General features: G+C 50.8%; 2 protein-coding genes across 5 annotated transcripts; one reads left to right on the forward strand and one right to left on the reverse strand.

Annotated features, from left to right (window-relative positions):
• Positions 1–79: 79 nt before the first annotated feature.
• PTMS (parathymosin) lies at positions 80–3828 on the reverse strand. Its single transcript, XM_054834173.1, has 5 exons — positions 3440–3828; positions 2693–2764; positions 1835–1916; positions 1611–1675; positions 80–1046 (listed from the first exon to the last, which is right to left on the reverse strand). The coding sequence occupies exons 1-5, from the start codon at positions 3485–3487 to the stop codon at positions 996–998; spliced, it is 318 nt and encodes a 105-aa protein (XP_054690148.1). The 5' UTR covers positions 3488–3828; the 3' UTR covers positions 80–995.
• Positions 3829–8095: 4267 nt separating this feature from the next.
• Positions 8096–19657, forward strand: MLF2 (myeloid leukemia factor 2). Of its 4 annotated transcripts, XM_054834129.1 has the most exons (10): positions 8096–8193; positions 8637–8724; positions 12973–13046; positions 14995–15121; positions 15569–15604; positions 17081–17134; positions 17576–17701; positions 18043–18202; positions 18288–18528; positions 19069–19657. In XM_054834129.1, exons 2-9 carry the CDS (start codon positions 8701–8703, stop codon positions 18464–18466), a joined length of 780 nt encoding a protein of 259 aa, XP_054690104.1. In that variant the 5' UTR covers positions 8096–8193; positions 8637–8700; the 3' UTR covers positions 18467–18528; positions 19069–19657. The 4 variants fall into 4 exon arrangements, with proteins under 4 accessions (XP_054690104.1, XP_054690133.1, XP_054690122.1 ...); XM_054834158.1 differs by lacking the exons at positions 8096–8193; positions 8637–8724 and adding an exon at positions 12250–12295; XM_054834147.1 differs by lacking the exons at positions 8096–8193; positions 8637–8724 and adding an exon at positions 12448–12581.
• The last annotated feature ends 1283 nt before the right edge of the window (positions 19658–20940 follow it).

The raw sequence follows: 20940 nt of genomic DNA on the forward strand, positions 1-20940 counted from the left end.
CTCTTTCTGCAAACCAACTTCTACCGATCCAATTGGAACGTAACTCAAGGCATACAGACACAACTGTCCACACAAGCTGTTTGAAATATTTTTAAACGCTTTTATTTACAGTGCTGGTTGAAAACAATATATATATTTATATCTATCACCCTCGTGATGTCTGTGCCATAGAAAACGCTGTGGCTACATTGCCTTTAATTTACAAAAAATGGTCACAAGAAAATCTGAAGGGAAAAATGGAAATCAAAGTTTGGTCCCCAATTGTTTCTCTCTTGATTTGTTTTAAAAAAGCCTCCAAATTAAAAAAAAATATGCAGTTCAGATGAAATTCATATATAAAAACAACCCTTCTGAAAAAATCACGAGGGCCAGCTTGCTGTCATGTAAACTTGAAAAAAAGAAAAAAGCTTAAAATAAATTCTGTCTCCGTGTGTGGTTTAATAGAACCATTATTTACTTGTAATATTCTTTTCCTTCGTCTCTCAGGGTTCAACGGGAAAGCAGACGAGAAGAGGCCTAGGACTGGAAAACGCACCACAAGATCTGTGCCCGCAGCCTCTTGGACTGAGGGAGGATATCTGACAGCAGGCCTGGGGAGCAGAAGCTGTCAAGAATCTGTCTGACCAGTGACAAAAAAAGGAGGGCAAGTGAAAAGGGAAGGAGAGGCACTTGCCATGTGAGGAGCCTGGCCCACAGGCCTGGCAAGGTTACGTACTGGGCCCCAGGAAATGATGAGATTCTTGAGGGAGGAGGATCATTTTCTAAGTGGGGCACAGCTGAAGGGATCTGGGGAAGTGGAATAATTTCAGCTGGGGAATATCATGGCTGGGCTAGATCTTCGGGTGAGAAGGAAACTGCTGTCTTCCCTGTTTGAGAGCATTTCTAATCTTTCCTCATCTGAAATTGTGTGAAGCCAGAGGCTAATGGACAGTGCAAGCACAGGCTGGAATGGAAGAGGAGAGATGGACGGAACAGAGGAGATGGAAGGGGATGACTCAAGCTGAAGACCCATTTTCTGTCTTCTGTCTCTTTGGATCCACTTCATCCTACACAGGGCATGGAGAAGGAAAAAAGGGAGTTACCATCAGTCACCACACCAAGTCCATCATTTCTCCACAAAAATCTCACTGCTGCTCTTTCCTCCATATGGAAATCTGTTTGGCCCACCCTAAATCCATTCCTCTAAAGGATCTTTGAGTGCCTGACAACTGTTCTGTTGACGGTCATGGTTAAGACGTGGACAGCTCCATTTGGAGGGATATCTGTGCTGTTGTTTTCGGGAGGTGTAACAAACCTGGGCTCACATCAGTTCAGACAGACCCTGAGATCAACCCTTACAAGACCACCTTCTGCCTGAAGCCCAGAAGTCCTAGGTGTTTGAGGGGTCATGGCCCAGCACAATCTCAGCACCATGACTTCTAGTGGAAAGACCTGCATCCTACAAGGAGTCTACAGGGGTTTATTATCCCCCTGCCACATAAGATTTGTTTACTCAAAACAAAGAGAGGCCAATTTGAGATGCTCAGTGGCAGCATCCATGTGGATTTGATCAGCACATAGCAGGTAACCTAGTTCCTTCTCACTGCCATTACTCTCACGCTATCACTCACCTCTTCCTCCTCTGCAGATCGTTTTTCTGCATGACCATCCTGCTCTTGACCATTCTCATCTCCTTCTAAGCACAAGCAAGAGAGGAGATCACAAGTTAATTGAAGTAGCATTGAGGGAAATGTAATTTCACAGTCAGAGGGCTCAGAGGAGGAATTTCCCTCCATGATCTTTCATTCCCCCACAGCCTGATTCCTCCCATTGTCCCTATACCTATTATTCCTACCTTCATCCTCATCACCACCTTCATCATCATCCACATCATCAGGATTCTCTTCCTCATCCTCTTCAGCTCCATTTTCCTCATCCTGGACAAAACAAATTGGTCAGAGCAGGAATTGGCATCAGGATGACACTCCCATGTGCTCTTTGCTGCAAGCACAATTTCCACAGCTCCAGCCACTTCAGACGCCAGTCTCAGATGTGCATGGAGTGACCTCTGCACTGCTACTCAGACACCGCCATTCCCACCATCCCAGCTGTCCCACACAGCTGAAACCCGCCTCCCAGCCAACCTTCTTTCCAGTCCTTCCCCACCAATACGAACCCCCTTGACTTCCACAAGCTTACATCCTGACAAGCTGCTGCCATGCCATCCCAACAATCAGAGTATCTCTCTGGTTATGAGCACAGGCTAATGACTTAGCCTGTGCTCGTAGTACATCTGCTTCCAGGTTCCTTCTGACCTTCATCAATCTGTGCATTTCCTCACTGTTCCATCTCCCAACCTTCTTCATCTTATACTCCTTATGACCTCAGAATACTTCAGTAAGTGCAGGACCACGTCTCCTGTGCCACCTTCTCCTAACTCCTACTTGCCCTTGACTCTATTCCCTTTTTTTCAAATCTTTTTTCTTCTCGCTGAGCCATGCTGACTATGTTAAGTCCTTCGAGGCTGATTCTCCACAATGATCCTATACCTCGCTGTTCATTTGCCCCTCTCCCTTATGAGCTCCACCAGCCTGTCCTCTTTCTCGATCTCCCATACTCCCTTCATATAAATTACCTGCAGCGAGCCAGGCTAACCACCCCTTATAAAATGCTCCCAAGATGCCTCTAAATCTATCCCTCAGCAGGGCCTCACCTCTACTATCTCTTTCTTCTTTTCTTTATGGACTGTTTTCTCCTCAAGTTTTTCCTTCTTTTCTTTCATTTCCTATACATGAGATGAGAAAAAACATTCCAGTGGTCAGCGGTGAGAAAATAAAAGACGATGCTTAAACAAAGAGGGTTGAAAGGAGATGCAGAATCACGGTGAGAAAACATATTAGGCATTAAAACTGCCCTCCCTGACAAAAAAAAAAAGCAGCAAAAATGCGTCAGAGCAACTTTTAGACCACACACATGTGCAAACCAGAACCACGGAAGAGTTTAATCTTGTTTTTTGTGTTTAGTGGTTTGGGTTTTTTTAAAGAAGCTTATTCTTAGGATCGAGGCGTTTCTGGCCTCCCCATGACACCCGGGGGCCCCGCCGCCGTTAAACCGTTCCCTAACGACTCTACCGCCTCCCGCCCTGACGAGAGACCCGCCGGCGCGATCTACCCCCCCGCCACACACCCCGCCCCGCCCGGAACCCAGCGCGCGCGCCGCCCGGCCAATGGGGGGCGGGGGCGGGGCGGGGGGCGCGCGGGCCCTCGCGCCCCCCGCCCCGCCCCCGCCCCCCATTGGCCGGGCGGTGCGAGGGCCCGCGCGCGCCCCCCGCCGGTTGGGTACCTCGGACGCCGCCGTGCGACCCCGCGGTGAGGCAAGCGGCGCCAGTGTCCTTCACTCCCCCCCCACCCCACCACCACCACGTCGGGAGCGGGCCGGCCGGAGCGGGGAGGGATCTCACCTTAGCGCTCAGCTCCGCCGGCACCTCCTCGACGCGTTTTTCCGACATCCTGGCTCGGGTAGCGAAGGGAAGAGACCAGTGGGAACCGTTCGAGGGAGCCCCGCGGGGACAATAGGGCGGGTCAGCGGCAGGAGCGCAAAGTCTCAGCGATCTAGAGGCGGCGGCGGGCTCCCGCCCCGGGGGCCAAAGTACCAGGGTCTCCCGCGGTGGGGGGATACGCCGGGGAAGGGGATTTATACACCGCCCGGTGACGAGGGAAGGAGGGACCTGGGGAGGGAGGGGAGAGGGACGGGAGGCGGAGGAGGGAGGGGAGAGGGACGGGCCGCGCCGCGGGGAGCGCGACCGCTAGAACAATGTGCGCTCGGCTCAACACCAGGGCCGGCGGCCGCGCGGCAGCAGGGGCGCACCGCAGACCCCGCGAAAGCGCCGCCTCCCCCCTTCAGCGCCGCCCGGCCCGTCGAGGCCAGGCGGGGGCGCGAAGCTCGAAAGCCCCGCTCTGAGCCGGCGCAGCGGGTACTACCTAGAGGCAGCCGAGCCCTCTGCCCGCCGCCCCTGCAGTACGGCCGAGGGGGGAAGGGGGGGAAAATGAGCCGCCCGTACAGCCTGGCCGCCCCTCCTGGAGGAGCCCGGGGTGAGCGAGGAGCGGTGCGGCTAGATCGTCTGGGAGGGCAACGCTGGCGACGGCCGGGCTCACGCGGCCTCCTGCCTGGAATTTTCCACTCCAGCTGCCTGTCCTCCCTCCCTCTTTCCCTCCCGCTGGAAGCGCTCCCGGCGGCGGGGCTCCTCCCGACCGCCCCACGGCCCGTCCCTCCCCTGCCCTCCGCTGGGCCCCAACGCTGGAACCCGCCGGGTGGGGGCGAGGCGGGAGCCAGGCTGCTTTTCCCGCGCTCTGTCCGCGGCGGATGGCGAGGGCGGGGCCCGGCTCTCGCGCGCGTCGGCGAGGCAGTTTGCGGGGGTGGGGGGAAGGGGTAGCAAGCGCATCCCGATTCCCCATATAAGGAGGGACTAATGGATGGGCACCTGATTGGGCTATTCAAATGAGCCGTCTGCCTGGCAACAGGCTTTCCATTGGCTGGCGGGAGTAGGCTCGCTGGTGGCGGTGGGGGAAGCGGGGATGGTTGCTGTGAGGAGGGAGGGGCCGCTTGCACGTGGGGCGGTGGGGAACGCGCGCGAGGGACTGAGGGCGTGGGGCGGGCCGGGCGTGGTATGGGGCACTGCCAGGCTCGGCGCTTGCCCGAGGCAGGCCTGCTCTCCCGTGGGTGCTGCAACTGCCTTCCCAGGCGGGCGGCGGGCTGGCGTCCAGAGCGGCTTGTGAGGGGAGCGGCCTGTTTTGAAGCAGCCGGGCAGCGTGGGGCGGGGGCGTTGTGTGCATCCAGCGCTTAAAGTGGGGGGGCCCTCGGTGTTCTCAGTCCTGGGAGCTACTACGCGGTAGCACGGCAGGCATTGCGGCCAAACAGACCGCTCCTCCCACTCCACACACCCCCCACACACCCCCCCCGCTTCCGCGGCGGGCGCTCAGCAGCCCGAAGCGGTGGCGGTGACCCGCTGACGCTCTTCACCAGGGGCAGCTGCAGCCGCTCGCTCCCAGCCCAGCTTCCCGCTCCGGCGGCGAGGCGGGGCGAGCGGAGAACCGGCTGGGCAGCATACGGCGTGCAACACTGACCCCTGCCGCCTGCCGCAGCGCTGTGCCCGCCTGCCTTGGCAACCGGCCTCTTCCTGCCTGCGGCCCGCGCCCGTTCCCGGCCCCCGCCGGTCGCGGAGGCGTTGGCGGTGCTTCCGGGCAGGGGGCGGCCTGCTGAGAAGGATCACCCCCCAGCTCTGAGTCTCCTCGTAAGCAACCTGCAGAACGGCAGGTTGTGTCTTGCAGCTGCAGGGATTTGTTGTAAACTAAATAGATGTTCCTATAGCCGTGCTTCAGACCGTTGTTTGTCAGCTTCAGCAGACCAGGATGACTAAATTCCCTTTACCTTTCCCAGAAGATTTATATTGTGCCACTCTTAGTCACAGGCACACACACAAAATCTGCGTGCATTTGCAAGCCTACGTACAAAACTAAGCATGCACGTGAGTATATATGGATGTACACGTGTACACAGCCATTCTTGCAGGTACAAGGCAAAGTTACTAATCTGTCTGGTTGGAAAATGTATTTGGGCGCACAAGCCCTTCTTGTCCTTCTGATACAAACTCAGTAAGCCTCAGCGCAAAGTCAGGATTTAGAACTGGTCCTTTGAGTTTCATCGAATGTGTTCCAGCTTGAGCATTTAATAGAAAAAGCAATTGATACTTGTGGAACAGAGGAGGTAGTAAGTACCTATCTCCTGAAGGAAAGTATGAAACATTGGATAAAGCATAATTTGTGTGACAGGGAGGTAGGAAGTCCCCACCTTGTCATCTCATCTCTTCCACAGCTACAGCCGCTTCTCTTGGATAATCTAATACATGGACTTCCTAGCTACACATGCTGCATGGTGCCTGGTCCAAAGAAATTGTCATGTAACCCAGACACACAGATCTAGACTAGCACTGAAATAACAAATCATGAAAATACATGCATTATTTCTTTTTTTCCCCTTGTGTTCCATAAAGCCCCTCTTGCCATCTTGTTGCATCTACCTGCTATCAGCATTCTAGCCCTGGTTTGGTTCAAGTACCCCTCTTTCATCCCTCTCTTCTGCGAAAAGAAAACCTTAATTTCTGGAGCTACACCCAAAAATAGGAGCCCAAAAAAATCTATAAAGTAGACAGATGTTGTTCCTCTCTGCTTCTGCTTGTCAGGAGACGCGTGGCTCATGGCTCTGCTGTTCTCTTCACCATTCCAGGTTTTTCCTTCTTTTCTTTATAAGCTAAGCTACTGAAAATGCAAAACTACACCAACACGCATCCCTTGGCAGAGACATTTTCATATTGATGCACAAACAGGCCTTGACACAACATCCTAGAGAAAGCAGGGGTTACATTCTGTGATGTCGCTGTGCCAAAAGTGTGTTGTTGACACGGACAGCACAGATGCAAATAGACAAACACCTGTTTGTGTAAAGGAAGTGTCTTCCCAGCAGCCTGCAGGACGCGGCCGCTTGGTCAGCTCTACAGACTGGTGCGCTGCCTGTGACCTCTCCCTTCCCCCCAGCACTTGCAGTGTGCAGCCTCACATTTTCCCTTCCATGCTCCCCACCGTATCCTCTTTGCAATTTTTACCTCATCTGTGGCTTCTCAAGTTTTGCCTCATACCTGTATTCTTGGCAGCATTCTTCTTGTGGCCCTCTCCCTGGCATCTCTTTGTGACATCCTTTATTCCGTGTACAAAATTCATCTCGCATCCTCCCCTTGTTTTCCACAAGTCTCATTTTGCCCTGCATGCCTGCATCAAGTATGTTTTTCCCCTTAAATCCAATATGAAACTCTTCTTTGTGCCTTGTGACATGCCCATTTCTGCATCCCAACTCTTCTTGCCCTTCAGATCCTGATGGTGAGATTCCCTTGGCTTGTAGTGTGCAGCTGCTTCACTCAAGCCCTGAGGGCATCCCTTAACTGTCTCACCTAACTCTTCCCTGTGTCTTCTGCTCCTCCATCTGATTTGTGCCATTCTGCGTTTCATCTGTCGAATTTATTTGCAGCTTTTCTCCACTTCCCTCTTCCATCTGTGTTTTTCCCTTTGTTGCAAATGCGAGTATACTCATTGTGTGGTCTGCAGATGCGAGTCTCTTTTCAATATGTTCTGTAATCTTTGCCTCAAGTTGCTTTGCCAACTCAGCAGAATATATTCCATCCTTTTCGAAGTCTTATGTCCTTAGACAAAATGAGAGGTGCAGAAGTTACATGATATGTCATTGTTTGGGAACATAGACAATATGTGTGTGTGTCTGCAGCCTGGAGAACAATATGAACGTAATTTTCTCTGTATAATAAGTTACAATTTTTGTGCTGTATGCTGTTTGTGCTTTGTGTTCACGAGGCCTGTGCATGTGTTTAGATGCAGTACATACCCGTTTGTGTACAGTGGTGCTATTTCTCTCTGTTGCATGCATTTACTTTGTGAGTATAGAAAGCACGGTACTTTTCTACTGAGGCATGCATTAAGCTTGCATGTGTGCATCTTCATACGTGAGCACGTGCTTGCATATGTGTCTAGGCTCTCATGTGTGGTATGTATTTTTCTGCTTCTAGCATATGCAAGGTGCATGCACCTAGAAGCAAGTATTTATGCATTTTGTTTTAATACCTTGCTAGCCTTGTTGCGGTATTCTGTTGGGGAACGTGGACTTTGTTGTTTATGTTGAAGGCTGAACTAACGCTGAGCCATTTTCTGAGTAAAAGCAAAACACAATACTGGGTATTTTAAGAATTTTATTTTGTGACCTAACTCATAAGTGGTTCCAAAACTCTTCCAAACTATTTGCTGAACAACAAAGGAGCAGAAGGTCGTATGCTTGCATTAACTTTTCTTAGATTTACATAAATTCAGACACAAAGAGTATCTGTCCTTTTACTTAAAGTGAAACTAGCAAAATCTCAATGTGCAGAAGGAATGTGTTTGAATGCATTTATGTATTTAATCCACACTGTTCATCGTTCTGTTCCGTGTCCATTAAAAATCCAGGCAGATAATGAGTTTTGTACTTCTTTCATGACGCTGTATCCTGAAGTCCAGAGGAAATACCCAAGAAGTCAACCACCAGCCAACTTTGCATTGACAAACAGCTTCCTGAGAGGCAACACATTTAAATAAGCACGTTGGAGGACTGGGAAGCAGGGTAGGTAACACGATGAGATGAAGCAAGAGGAGCAGAAGGGAGTGAGGAGGGCTGACACAGCCTGTCAGAAGACTGGAAAGGGGAGGGAGATTTTCAGTCGTGATTTTTGTGAACCTCTCTTTGCTAACACAGCACAGATGGAGGTCGTGGTTCTCACTCACAGTGTGACAGCCACATTCTTAACACGAGCAAAATATTCTGAAAGTAATCGCTGCCGCACAACACAAGCTGCAGGCACCACAAGCTGGCTGTACCATCCCAAATATGAATTGTCACATCTGAGGATCAAATCAGAGCTGTCCTTCACTCAGGGTGCCCTTCATCCGAGGTCGTAGTTAGTTGTTGAGTGAGGATTACGTAAGAGGCACAGATGAAGGGAACCAATGAGGATATGGCTGTGGGTAGCTCTGACTTCTGATAACGAGGATTTCTTTGTTTTACAGGCATCCACAGAGACCCTGGAACATTTGGACACATTAAGAAGCTGTTTCTGTCTTCCTGGCCAATATGATCAGTCCCTGGAAGCAGCAGGTAACAAGGCATGATTTTGCAGCCTACTGTTTATTTACCTTCACCATGTGATAACTCGGTTTGCTTTTAAAACATTTCCACTGTGGCTGCCCCTTTGCCTGACTGTGCTGCTAAGGGCAATGGGGATGCCGGGGGCGAGGCGGGCTGCCTGGCAGCAGCCGGGAGAAGGTGGAGTTGAGGGCAGCGGCGCCATTCATCCCTCTTCCATTTTGCCCTTCACTCACCTCCTTCTGGCTGCCTGCTGAGCTTCTTCCTCCCCTTCCCCCCATCCTCCACTGCCTCCAGCACAACCTTGGCAGCTTAAAAAAAAAAAAAAAAGAAGGAAATGGAGAGACATGGTTAATGGCTTTTATTCATGATGAAAACAGAAGCAGCCTAAATGGAGAATGTGATGGGAGCAAGATGGGAGTCTTGCTTTTCATTCACACCCCCATATGCTTCATTATTCTAACCTACCAAACGGCCATCCCATTGGTGCACGTTAAGACATAATGTGGTGAGTACTATACAGAAACCTCTCCTACAAATAGTGCAGTAACACAGCTTCTGCGTTCTTCAGAACTCTGGGCTTGTCCATCTTCCAGAAAAAGGGTACGTTTCCAGTTCCTCCTTCCAGGGTTTCACTGAACTGGTAATACCACTGGTGATGCAGTCTTTGGTAGGTTCAACAAGTGTAAGGACTGCCTGTAACGCCTCAGAAACATCCAGTAAGACTCATAGTCTCAGCCCCCATTCTTATAAACTCAGCCCTTTGGATCACCAGCCACCTGCGGAGGAGCAGCATTAGGGACAGAAAAAGAATCTGCAAAGCAATAGTGGTTCCAAAATCTTTTCTTTTCCTGCCCTGTCTGTGTCTGGAAGGCAGGAATCCCTGACTTAGTATTTGGAAAAAAATGAGGGACTCCTACCGTCTTGTGTTGGGTTGACCCAGGCTGGAGGCCAGGTGCCCCCCAAAGCTGCTCTGTCACTTCTCTCCTCAGCTGGACAGGGGGCAGAAAATACAACAAAAGGCTCGTGGGTCGAGATAAGGGCAGGGAGAGATCACTCACCAGTTATTGTCAAGGGCAAAACAGACAACTTAGAGAAAAATTAATCCAATTTATTACCAAGAAAACTGAGTAGAGCAATGAGAAATAAACCCAAATCTTAAAACACCTCCCCCTACCCCTCCCTTCTTCCCAGGCTCAACTTCACTCCCGATTTCTCTACCTCCTCCCCCTGAGCAGGGCAGTGGAACAGGGAATGGGGGTTGTGGTCAACGTTCATCACACGTTGTCTCTGCCGCTCCTTCCTCCTCAGGGGGAGGACTCCTCACACTCTGCCCCTGCTCCAGTGTGGGCTCCCTCCCACGGGTGACAGTCCTCCACCAACTTCTCCAACATGAGTCCTTCCCACGGGCTACAGTTCTTCACAAACTGCTCCAGCGTGGGTCCCCCACAGGGTCACAAGTCCTGTCAGCAAACCTGCTTCAGCGTGGGCTCCTTTCTCCACGGGTCCGTTGGTCCTGCCAGGAGCCTGCTCCAGCGCAGGCTTCCCATGGGGTCACAGCCTCCTTCAGGTGCCTCCATCTGCTCTGGTGTGGGGTCCTCCAGGGGCTGCAGTGGATATCTGCTTTACCATGGACCTCCGTGGGCTGCAGGATGACAGCCTGCCTCACCATGGTCTTCTCCAGGGGCTGCAGGAGAATCTCTGCTCTGATGCCTGGAGCACCTTCTCCCCCTCCTGCACTGACCTTGGTGTCTGCAGAGTTTCTCACGTCTTCTCACTCCTCTGTCTGGCTGCAAAAGCTGCCGCTAGGTTGGTTTTTTCCTTCTTAACTCTGTTATCCCAGAGGCGCTACCACCATCACTGATGGGCTCGGCCTTGGCCAGCGGCAGGTCTGTCTTGGAGCTGGCTGGCATTGGCTTTGTCTGACCTAGAGAAAGCTTCTAGCAGCTTCTCACAGAAGCTACCCCTGTGACTCCTCCCTGCCCCCCCACTACCAAAACCTTGCCACGCAAACCCAAAACACATCTCTAGGACATTCCAGGAGTGGGAGGATCACTGGTATCTGGGGGACATCAAGTCCTTTAAAAAAAAGAAGGGGGGAAAAAAAAAAAGATGCTTCTGTTCTTGCCCAAGAAGCTCTTTACCTGCCTCTGAAGCCTGCCACTTGAGGTCAGCTCCACACACTCTAATCAAACGCCAGGAGAGCCTCAGAGCAAAAGGAAAACACACCAAATGGGAAAGGCTTTCCAGACTGGAGGTCTCTGAAGGATGATTCAGGGTTGCAAAAGAAGCAGCGGAGAGGCTGAGGCAGCGCTAGCAGAGACTCTGTATGCACTTCAGTGCTGACAGGTCAGCTCTAAGCTGGCAACAGGAGAGTGTTTCAGCAGCTCACCTAGGAACAGCCTCCCTAAGGAGCACTGCCCGAGAGCTCTGGCGCTGCTTAGCCCGTGCCCTGCCCATTGGATCTGTCTCCACCTCATGATCCTGCACCATTGTGCTGCCCACAGCTTCCACATTGTGGACATGAGTTTCAGCTTCTGAAGAACATGTTACTAGATACAGTGGGGGACATCGGAAGAGTCTTCTGCATACGCACAGGCATGGGTGTCCAGTGAGAGGTCTTCTTTCTGGACACCCAGCAGTTTTGAGACCAGCTATAGCAAGAAGTACTGTTAAGTCCCCTACGCATTCCATGCACACTACCGGGTCATTTTCCTCTGTCAGACTCCAAAATCCAAGGACGTGGCTCCTGCCACAACCCAGGAGTTTGATTCCTCAACCACATCTTGCAACCTGCTATTTCCAGTCTTCTGGCACGGGCTTAGCCTGGGTCCCACACACAGCGAGCAGGATGCAACAGTCAACAAAAACACCACTAAGGAAGCACGCCCTGGTCTCAAGCTGGAATGAATCAGCCAGCTTTCTTCCTTTTAATCCAGTGGTAGCTGAAGGCAACCAGCACTCCCCAGGGATGGTGACAGAGGCTGTCACCCCACTGACTTGCAGAGGTTCCCCACCACCACTGTAGGCACATGCACCGAGTACCTGTGCTTTGTCCGTGGTTCCCGGCAGCTGCCCGGGGCAGTGATGACCCACAGCCAGCTTACAAAGTACCCTCCCTGTTCACTCAGCACAGGCAAACATCACTCAGTGCCTCCTAGGTGCCCATGCTCGGCAGGAACCCAGGGCCAAGTGCTGTCCCTGCAGCGGCCCAGCCGTAGCTGCAGACTCTGTCAGTGAAATAACTGGTCACCAACCACTAATGTGAGCTGCCAGGTGGCAACCTCCTCCTCCGCAGTGTTCCCTGGCCTATGAGCGTGACAGAGCCACCCATGACAGCGCTCCCTCTCCTTCTGACCCTTCGAGTGCTCGCCTTGCCCCTCAGCTGCCCTCCTCTTACCGAGGCGGGAGGTGAGCAACGCCCCCAGCGCCCGCCCGCCATCGCCTCTGCCCGAGGAACAATGGGCCCTTGTCACTGGGGCATGTTTTCACTTGCTGCCAGCTGCAGCTCGCTCCGGGACCCACCAGGCACTGCCGTGCGCCGGGACGGGTGGCGTTAGCAGTGCCCGAGGCCTCCCAGACGGTAAGGCAGGCTGAGGAAGCCGCCACACGGCCGTTCGGCCTACGACCCGTTGGGCCCGGGGCGTCCTCCTCCGGTGGGCCCTGTACAGGGGTGCGGGCTCCGGGGTGGCGGCCCCCGGTCGTGCCCGCCGCGCCACGGGGGGCGCCAGGGGGCGCTCTGCCCAGCAGCCCTTCCGGCCTGGCTGAGCTTCGGGGCGCGCGCGCGTCGGCGCGAGGCGGGGCGCGGGACCCCCCTCTTTCCCCCTCGCCTTTCCCCGCCAAGCGCGTCGCCGCCCGGGCCGGGCCGGGTGCGCATGCGCGGGGCGAGCCGGCTGGGGCGGCAGGGGCGAGCGCGGTCCCAGGCCGCGATGGGATCGGAGGCGTGAGCGGCCCGCAGGCGTCCTGCTGCCGCGGAGGGGGAAGGGCTGTGACCGCCGCTCGGCACCCACCGGCGCGCCGGCAGGCAGGGGAAGGGGCGCGGCGGACGGGGCCGGGGGCGGGGCTTGGGCCCGGGGCCGGGAGGGCCGCGGCGGGGGCGGGGGGGTCGCGGCCTAGGGCGCCGCTGGGGGACAGTTGCTATCACCTGCCCGGCATGGGGACGATGCAAGAGGCGCGGGGCGGGGGGGCCGGTTCCTCTGCCCGTCCCCTCCCCGCCCTTTGCCTCGGCTGTACTCACACCTCCCCCCCTCCCCTCCGCAGAGGCCGCCCCCGACCGAGGGAAGCATGTTCCGGCTGATGAGGGATGGCGAGCCGGAGGACCCCATGTTTGCCATGTGAGTCGAGCTGGGCATCGTCCTGGGGGGGCGGCACAGCAGGAGGGGGGGCTGCGGCTCCGATCATCCTGGGGAGCGGGGGGGCAAGGTGTACGCTATACTCGCATCCGAATAGGCGGACAGAGGCCTCCTGGGCTGCGGGAAATACCGCAGCGCAGCAGCTGTCTGGAGAAAAATACAGTCTCCTAAGGGGCAGCGCAGGGAATAGCCTGGTTCGTGTTGGTCTGATCTCTGTATTATCAGAGCACGGTTTAGAAGGAAAGCATAATTAAATAAAGTAGGCCAAAAGCCATTGCAACTGTGAGGAAGAGAGGGTTGGAATACCTAATCTTTTTCTTTACGTAAGGATTTTTTTTTTCTTATGCAAAGTAGGATTTCAGTTCAGATAGATGAAATCTACTGTTACGTCCAGTGTTTGTTGCTGTTCTGCACAAAGAATCATTAATAGAGCTGGAGAAGACTGCTAAAGCAGTTGTCAAGTTGTAAGGAACTAAGTAAAGAGAAGACAACAAGTAGTTTTGAAATACGAGTCTTGAAATCTAGCAAAGGTCCCAAGAACTCTTCCTGGGATTCCTTTTACTGAATGTTTTTGTTTCTGTCCGCAGTCCAGAAATTGGGCGCTATCGATAAATTTTGGCAGTGAAACTAAGTTGGTGGTCCATGCCAAAGCAGCTAAGGAATACACTGTTAATACAGTAAGGATTTGATTATGTTAAGCATAGCACTACTATAAATTTGGTGGAATTAATTTATGTAGAAGAATAAAGTCCATTTTTTGCTTATAAAATTGGTAATAAACAAGAATTTTACCAGCTGTAAACAAATTAGTGGTAGAGAAGGCCTTGATGTCCCAGTTAGTCACAGAATGACTGTGTGTTCTCCTTGATGTGGCAGGTATGAGTCTACCTTTTATTATGGGATTTCCAGTAGAGACGGAAAAGTATTGGTTTGTAGTTGGTGCTCTTGTGATCTCAGGAATATTCAATGCTGTTGAGGTTATTCACATTCAAGAGGGATATGTGCAGACTAGATGTGCAGAGAAATGCTATGGTATTTCCCTGACTTTTTTTACTGTGACCACTGTATTCTGTGATGGTTTCTCCTTATTCTTTTTCTCTCCTTGCTCCTCCAGTATGTGTGAATGCATACAGCCCTTAAAGTGGAGGCTGCAAAAGAAGGAAAGGAAGGAAAACCAGTTAGGGACCCCAGTTATTGTTCCCTTTCCCTCTCAAATCTACAAAAGCTGTGTGTGGTCTCAACCTCTTGACAAGTGTACACATAATATTGTAGGAAAATAGCAGATGAAGATTACTTGGGGCGGAGGGATGTCACACAGTGTCAGGCTATACAGTCCATTCTGAAGGCTTCAGTCTTGCATTCGAGCGTGTTTGTGTGCGTGTATGTGGAGGGGTGAGAGGACAATATCTCTCTGTTGTAGAAAGTCAAAGTAGCCCAAAGTGTAACCCTCTCTTTGTAGCCAGGAGGGCAAAATGAAGAACTGTTCTTCTAGAGGGTTTGATTGTTTTGTAGAGCTGTTAATGTAAAGGGATTTGATGGCACAAGAGGAAATGAGTATGAAACGATGGTGGTACATGGACTGCAGATCTGAGAAGTGGCTTTCATCTGTTAGAGCAGCAAGGTTCTGGAATGGCATTGGCCATGCTTGACCCGAAAACATTAGTGGGAGCGGAACAGCAAACTACTTCTGAATAGACATCAATTAGTGTCTGAGAGGGCTTCTCTAGTGTAATGCCTTCTATTACAAGAATTAAGATGTGATCCAAAGGATCTCCATAAGCAACACTGAGTTCTTGGCATTCTGGATTTTCAGCTTGGAAAGGAATGTACAGTTACATAAGAGAAACTCAAAGTCAGATTGGGTGGATTACGTGAGGCTTTGTCTTCTGTCATCCCTTCCTCACCCTTATTCTCTCAACCTTTCCAAAAGGGACCCTTTTGCCATCCACCGGCAGCACATGAACCGCATGCTTTCTGGAAGTTTTGGGTTCGGCCCGCTCCTTGGCATCACTGATGGGACCACACCTGGGGCTCGCCAGGCTGGCCGTAGGATGCAGGTAAAAGAGGGGCTGAGTACAGGATGGGATTTCTTAAACTGCTTTGTTAGCTTTCTTCCACTGCTTTTGAGTTGGGCAGGCCCCTCTCCTTCACATGGGTGGTGGGTGCAGAATTAATCTCTAAACCAGTAGTGTCCTTGTCCCTTTCTTTACTCCATGTGCATTAATACATTGGACACAACTGTTTCTAGGTTGAATGGGAGGAAGGGAAGAAATAAAATAAATCAATATAACTGGGAGAAATTTAGGAGTATCACCTTCTGTCTGGTTTGTTAGGGGTGATACAGTTTGAACCGACATGAGACTGTGGGGTATTTTCTTGATTTGTTTGTTGGGCCTGAATGTTCCCAGTTCTATTTCTGAGAAGGATGAGAGTGTTCTGAGGAGGATCTAGTGTTTGGCTGTTGCAAGGTCATCCTCTGTTCTGTTCTTCTGTTGTCCTGGCAGGCAGGAGCTGTTTCACCCTTCGGGATGCTCGGCATGGTAAGTTCTCTGTTTTTCTGGGTCAAATTAGAGGCTTTCCAAGTAGTGGCTCCATACTGAGATTCATCAGCACTCTGTGTAACGGATGTGAAAATGTAGCCATCTGTGAGCAAGACCATCTATCCTAACAGGTAGTGAGGGTGAGAAGGTGTGAAGGAACCAGAATGAGCTCTAGATTTATAGTAAATGGAATACAGAAGAGGGTATTGAACTGAAACTAGAGGCAGCTGGTTTCTCTTGGACCTCTCTCGTTGGGTTGCTGTATGACTTCAGGCCTTTCCCTTGTTTCCCCTCTAATGTTTTAATCTAGTCTGTGACCTGTTCTAGAGGAGAGATTCTAACTCTGTTTATATGGGGAGGTTGTATTTGCACCTTGGGCAGAGGAGAGCCCTAAAGCTGTTATAGCACAATAGTTTTTAGGAATTAGGACAGTTATATCTGGGAAGAGCAGATAGTCTCTTAGTAACCTCATATGTCCGAAAAGAAGCTGCAGATCTGTTTGTAGGTAATGGAGGAAAAGAGTGGAGGCCATCAGTAGGCAGAGCTGATTGTTGAACCTCTTTTGCCAGTGGTGGCAGATAGAAAAGCCAACAGAATACTTCAGGTGAACAGGACTGGAATGAAAAAGGCTGTATGTATGTGAGAACACCATGCTTGGGGCGTGCTGATCTCCGTCATCTACTAAAGTAATACAGTGGAAATAGATTATTCCAGATCCAGCAACTTTAGCTGCCTTGCTCTGCAGGATTGCCTCGGTGAAAGAGACTAAGCGTCCTGGAATTGTAGCTCAGAGAAGGATTAATAAGAATACAAACCGATAGACTTCAAAGGATAATAACATTGCGTGTGAGTACTGCTCTGCTGGAAACAAGAACAAGAGGCTACTTGAGGAAACAAAAAAAATCAGCAAGTTTAAACTGTTTACGTATTGCACAATTAACCTGTGAGACCTGCTGGCCCAGTAGATTATTGCAGCCTTTAGGTTTACAAGATTAAAAAGTCAGGTGTTTGTAGGGAAACTAAGAAAACTTATCATTATGTTAGAAAGAATACAATCAATGGAAACTTCCTTGTAATTTAAATTAAGAGTTGACAGTGATGAGGTGAAAACATCAAGGATGACTGTCTTGTGGTTAAGATCACTGTTAGTGCACATCCTGAGATTTCTTCTCTTAGCTTTGCTGAGTGCCCGGACTCACAAATGCCAGTGCATCGGGAGTCAGACCCATACTAAAAGAGCAACCTTTGCCATATCCAGAGATCTGGAGAGCCAGAACACTTGGGCAATGCAACCTGAGAGAATGGAGATAACAGCAACCCCAAATCGTGGGGTTTTTCTGTACCACTGAAAGGGAAAAGATCAAGGTTTTTCTTCTTAGGCAGCACATTGTTGCCCCTTGCAGATAGTTTGTTTTTCTTCCCTCCTGTACCTTTCCAAACTGACTATTCTTGTGTTCTCTTTTCCTTTTTTATTAGGCAGGTGGCTTTATAGATATGTTTGGGATGATGAACGACATGATTGGAAACATGGTAAGAACCCTCCATAAATAAGGGGAGGGATACCCTCCTGTATTGAGGGGAGTATTGAGGGTGCTCCTGCCATCCCCTCTAATGTGTCCCACCTCATTGTGCTGCTTTGGTATGGGCTGTGCTCAGGCTGCTGAGTGGCAGAGGCTGTATGCTCTACTTCATGACCAGGATTCAGTCATAGAGAGCGTGTTCCTGAGATGCGTACCCTCTAAGTGCGGGAAGGAGAGATGGGTGAGGAAGGAAGTGTGGGCGTAGACTTGTTTAGCAAGAAACAAGAATTCATTTAACAGGAACATGCATTCTCCAGAAAGATGGACTCATGGGGATTATATTCTTCCTACTGTAATTTCTTCCTACTGTATTGTATATAGAGAGAATTAACTGCCATCTCTTTTTTTCCTCCCATTGCTTCTTCATACCATTCCCCGTTTCTTCTTGCAGGAGCATATGACAAGTGGTGCTAACTGCCAGACATTTACCTCCTCAACTGTCATCTCCTATTCCAACCTGGGTGATGGGCCCAAAGTCTATCAAGAGACCTCAGAGATGCGTTCAGCACCTGGTGGGGTAAGGAGGAGGCTGCAGTTGCATCTTCCCAGCAGGAGGCTACTGGTTTTGCTGTGGGTGGATAGACTTCATTTGGTGGCCACTCACAGCACTTCTGCTTTGTGGTCACTTGCAGTTCAAGGAGTGTGTTGTGACTCGCTGAACCATGCTGAGGGCCACTGGGAGGGAATGGGAAGTGCTGGCAGTGGGGAATCTTTTTCCCTCTTCCTGATGTTGCATCTGATATCCTGGGAGTGGTGGCAGTGCAACGTGACTGAAATACTGTGGGCAAGAATCAGAGTGCCTTATGGGGCTGGGTGAGTGAATTAAAATGTTGATTCTACACGGGAATCTGCCCTCAGATCCGTGAGACTAGACGGACCGTAAGGGACTCAGACAGTGGCTTGGAACAAATGTCGATTGGACACCACATCAGGGAGCGGGCCCACATCATGCAGCGGTCACGGAACCACCGCACGGGTGACCAGGAGGAGAGGCAGGACTACATCAACATGGATGAAAGTGAGTACTGTCCGTGTCCTCCTGGCAAACCCAGGTGCCGCTTCCCCACCTCCTCCACATCTGAGCTCCTTCTTTCCTTACATAGGTGATGCAGCTGCATTTGATGATGAGTGGAGGCGAGAGACATCCCGTTTCCGGCCACAGCGGGGGCTGGATTACCGACGTCATGAAGGCAGCAGTGGCCGTCGGGCTGAAGGGACTCGTCTTGCGATCCAGGGCCCTGAGGATTCTCCCTCCAGACAGTCCCGTCGGTACGACTGGTGAATGCAGAGCAGACCTTGTGGGGGGTGCAGCGTGGCCACCCCCAAATCTATCTACACGCTCTTGTAAGTCTTAACAAGTTTTTTTTTCCTCATCTTCCACTGCGTGGTTGCCTCTTAGCCATATGATTGTTTATTTTCATTGCCCCAATCTTACCTTATTTTTGAAGTGTTGGTTGGAAATGGGTTTTCCCACTTAATTTAGAGAACAGGGGAAGATGTGAATTTTGAGAAAATACTGTTCTGAATGGGAAGGTAGAAGCTGTTCAGCTTTGTCATCAACAAAAAAGTGTGGTGTCAGCCTTAACTGATGGTTGAAGTGGCATGAAATGATGTAGGATCACAATCTGTAGAGTGTTTATACCGTATAGAATGTGGAGACCTTTTGCTGCCAGTCCAGTTTGAAATATAAGTAAGTGCTGGTGTCTGCTGTCCTGTGTTTTGCATAGGGTTCACTAGGATGCAATCTAGCGCTTGAAAAGGGACTTCTTCCCTTTTTCCTTTTTTGATGTCGACATCAGATTTAAACATGTCCTTGTCTATCTTCTGTCCTGCTTTCTAGTCACTGCTTACTCTTTTTATGTTTTCTGTTTCCCTTCCTCCCAGGTACAGACAGTGAAACTCTGAAGCCCCTTCAAAGCACCACTCAGACCCTCCTCAAATTTAGTATTAACGTCCCTCCCACTTAAGAATTGAAACAAAGCAACTAATCTTCTGCATTGCTCTTTTTTGCCCCATTTGGGTGCTGCCGTGGGGAATCTCACTGATGCGCAAGGAACGCATTAATTGCCCATTCCCTTTCTGCTCTCCCTTGGTTCTGTTCTTTCTGCCAGTAGTGGTGGGCATGAGGAGCTGCCACCTTGCCTTTTCCATCCTTTCCGCTCTTTCTGTGCTGAGTTGGGCTGGTTCTGAAGTTTGTGTTTAGTCCCCTGTGAAAGAAAAATGAGGGAATTCTGCTAGAAACCTGTGTCGGTCCCCTCACCGGGACAGAGGCTTCGATTCCCCTCCTGCTCCCTGGTGCAGCTACAGAGAAGCAGAAGGATAGTGCGTGTTAGAGAAGGGAGGAGCAGAACAAAAGCTGGATCAGCCTGTGGGCCCCCTTCCCCCCCCAATCCCTCTTCAATCAGCTCCCCCACTTTTTTAATTTGTGAAACTTGTAACTAGATGTTTACTGAATAAAGAAACAAACTGTAAAGAATTGTTGGATCAGTCTTTACCTTCAGCTAATGTAATTGTACCTGCTGTGGAATTAAGTAACCTCTTTCACATCCTTGGGAAGTTGCCGAGGAGAAACTTGGTATTTAATTCTAAGGCTTTATTTTCTTCTAGAAAATACCCTTACAGCCTTCCCGTGTACTTACAAAGTGAGATAATGCTCAGCATGGAAAATGTGAAAGAAGACCCAAGAACCCACCGTTTGCAAAAAATACCCTTTAATTGCTGTAGTTTTGCTGTGCACTCAAGGGAGATTGGTGGGTCTTTCTTGCCACCTGGTCATCTGTGCGGCCCTGAATTGGGCCTCTGGGGTTCCTGCACAGCCAGGCAATATTTCTATTATCTTTCCATTATTTCTCTGCAACTGAGGCTGACGTCATTATGAATGACCCTTTTTTTAACTTCTTCAGCATTGGGTGAAATGTGAGAGACATTAGGAATACAGGACTTAGGGAAGATCTGGGTTCTCGGGCCAGTTTCCTGCTCCAGCATGCATCCTTATGTAAATCTTTTCATCAAGGCGTTTGGAAGAGAAGGCAGGAAATTGATGGGTGACTTACACTTGGAAGTGGTGTGCCAGGATCTTTCCATGCATCCCTGTGTTATACATCTGGGCACTAAGAGAGGGGCAGACACCTCGCTGAGGATGGGACTATCTTCCCCTGAAAGAAAGGATGCAGAACCCAGCCCCTGAAAGATTCGGACAGAGTTTGCACAGACTCCACCCTTCAAGGAAGCGCTGGGCAGAGCCTTAGCTGCTGGCAGGCTCTGTCCCCACTTCCCCGTGCTGTTCTGTCTGGTAGCAAACCCCAAGTCCTCTTCTTCAGGTGATGGCTCCGCATCCTGGGTGCAGTTGGAGAGGTCTCCGGCATCTGGGAGAGTGAAGGGAGGGAACTCAGTTCAAACAGTGAAGTAAGTGTTTGTGTTGGGTTGACCCAGGCTGGAGGCCAGGTGCCCCCCAAAGCTGCTCTGTCACTTCTCTCCTCAGCTGGACAGGGGGCAGAAAATACAACAAAAGGCTCGTGGGTCGAGATAAGGGCAGGGAGAGATCACTCACCAGTTATTGTCAAGGGCAAAACAGACAACTTAGAGAAAAATTAATCCAATTTATTACCAAGAAAACTGAGTAGAGCAATGAGAAATAAACCCAAATCTTAAAACACCTCCCCCTACCCCTCCCTTCTTCCCAGGCTCAACTTCACTCCCGATTTCTCTACCTCCTCCCCCTGAGCAGGGCAGTGGAACAGGGAATGGGGGTTGTGG

The sequence above is a fragment of the Grus americana genome, chromosome 1 (genome assembly GCF_028858705.1).
Source record: "Grus americana isolate bGruAme1 chromosome 1, bGruAme1.mat, whole genome shotgun sequence".
NCBI classification, from domain to species: domain Eukaryota; kingdom Metazoa; phylum Chordata; class Aves; order Gruiformes; family Gruidae; genus Grus; species Grus americana.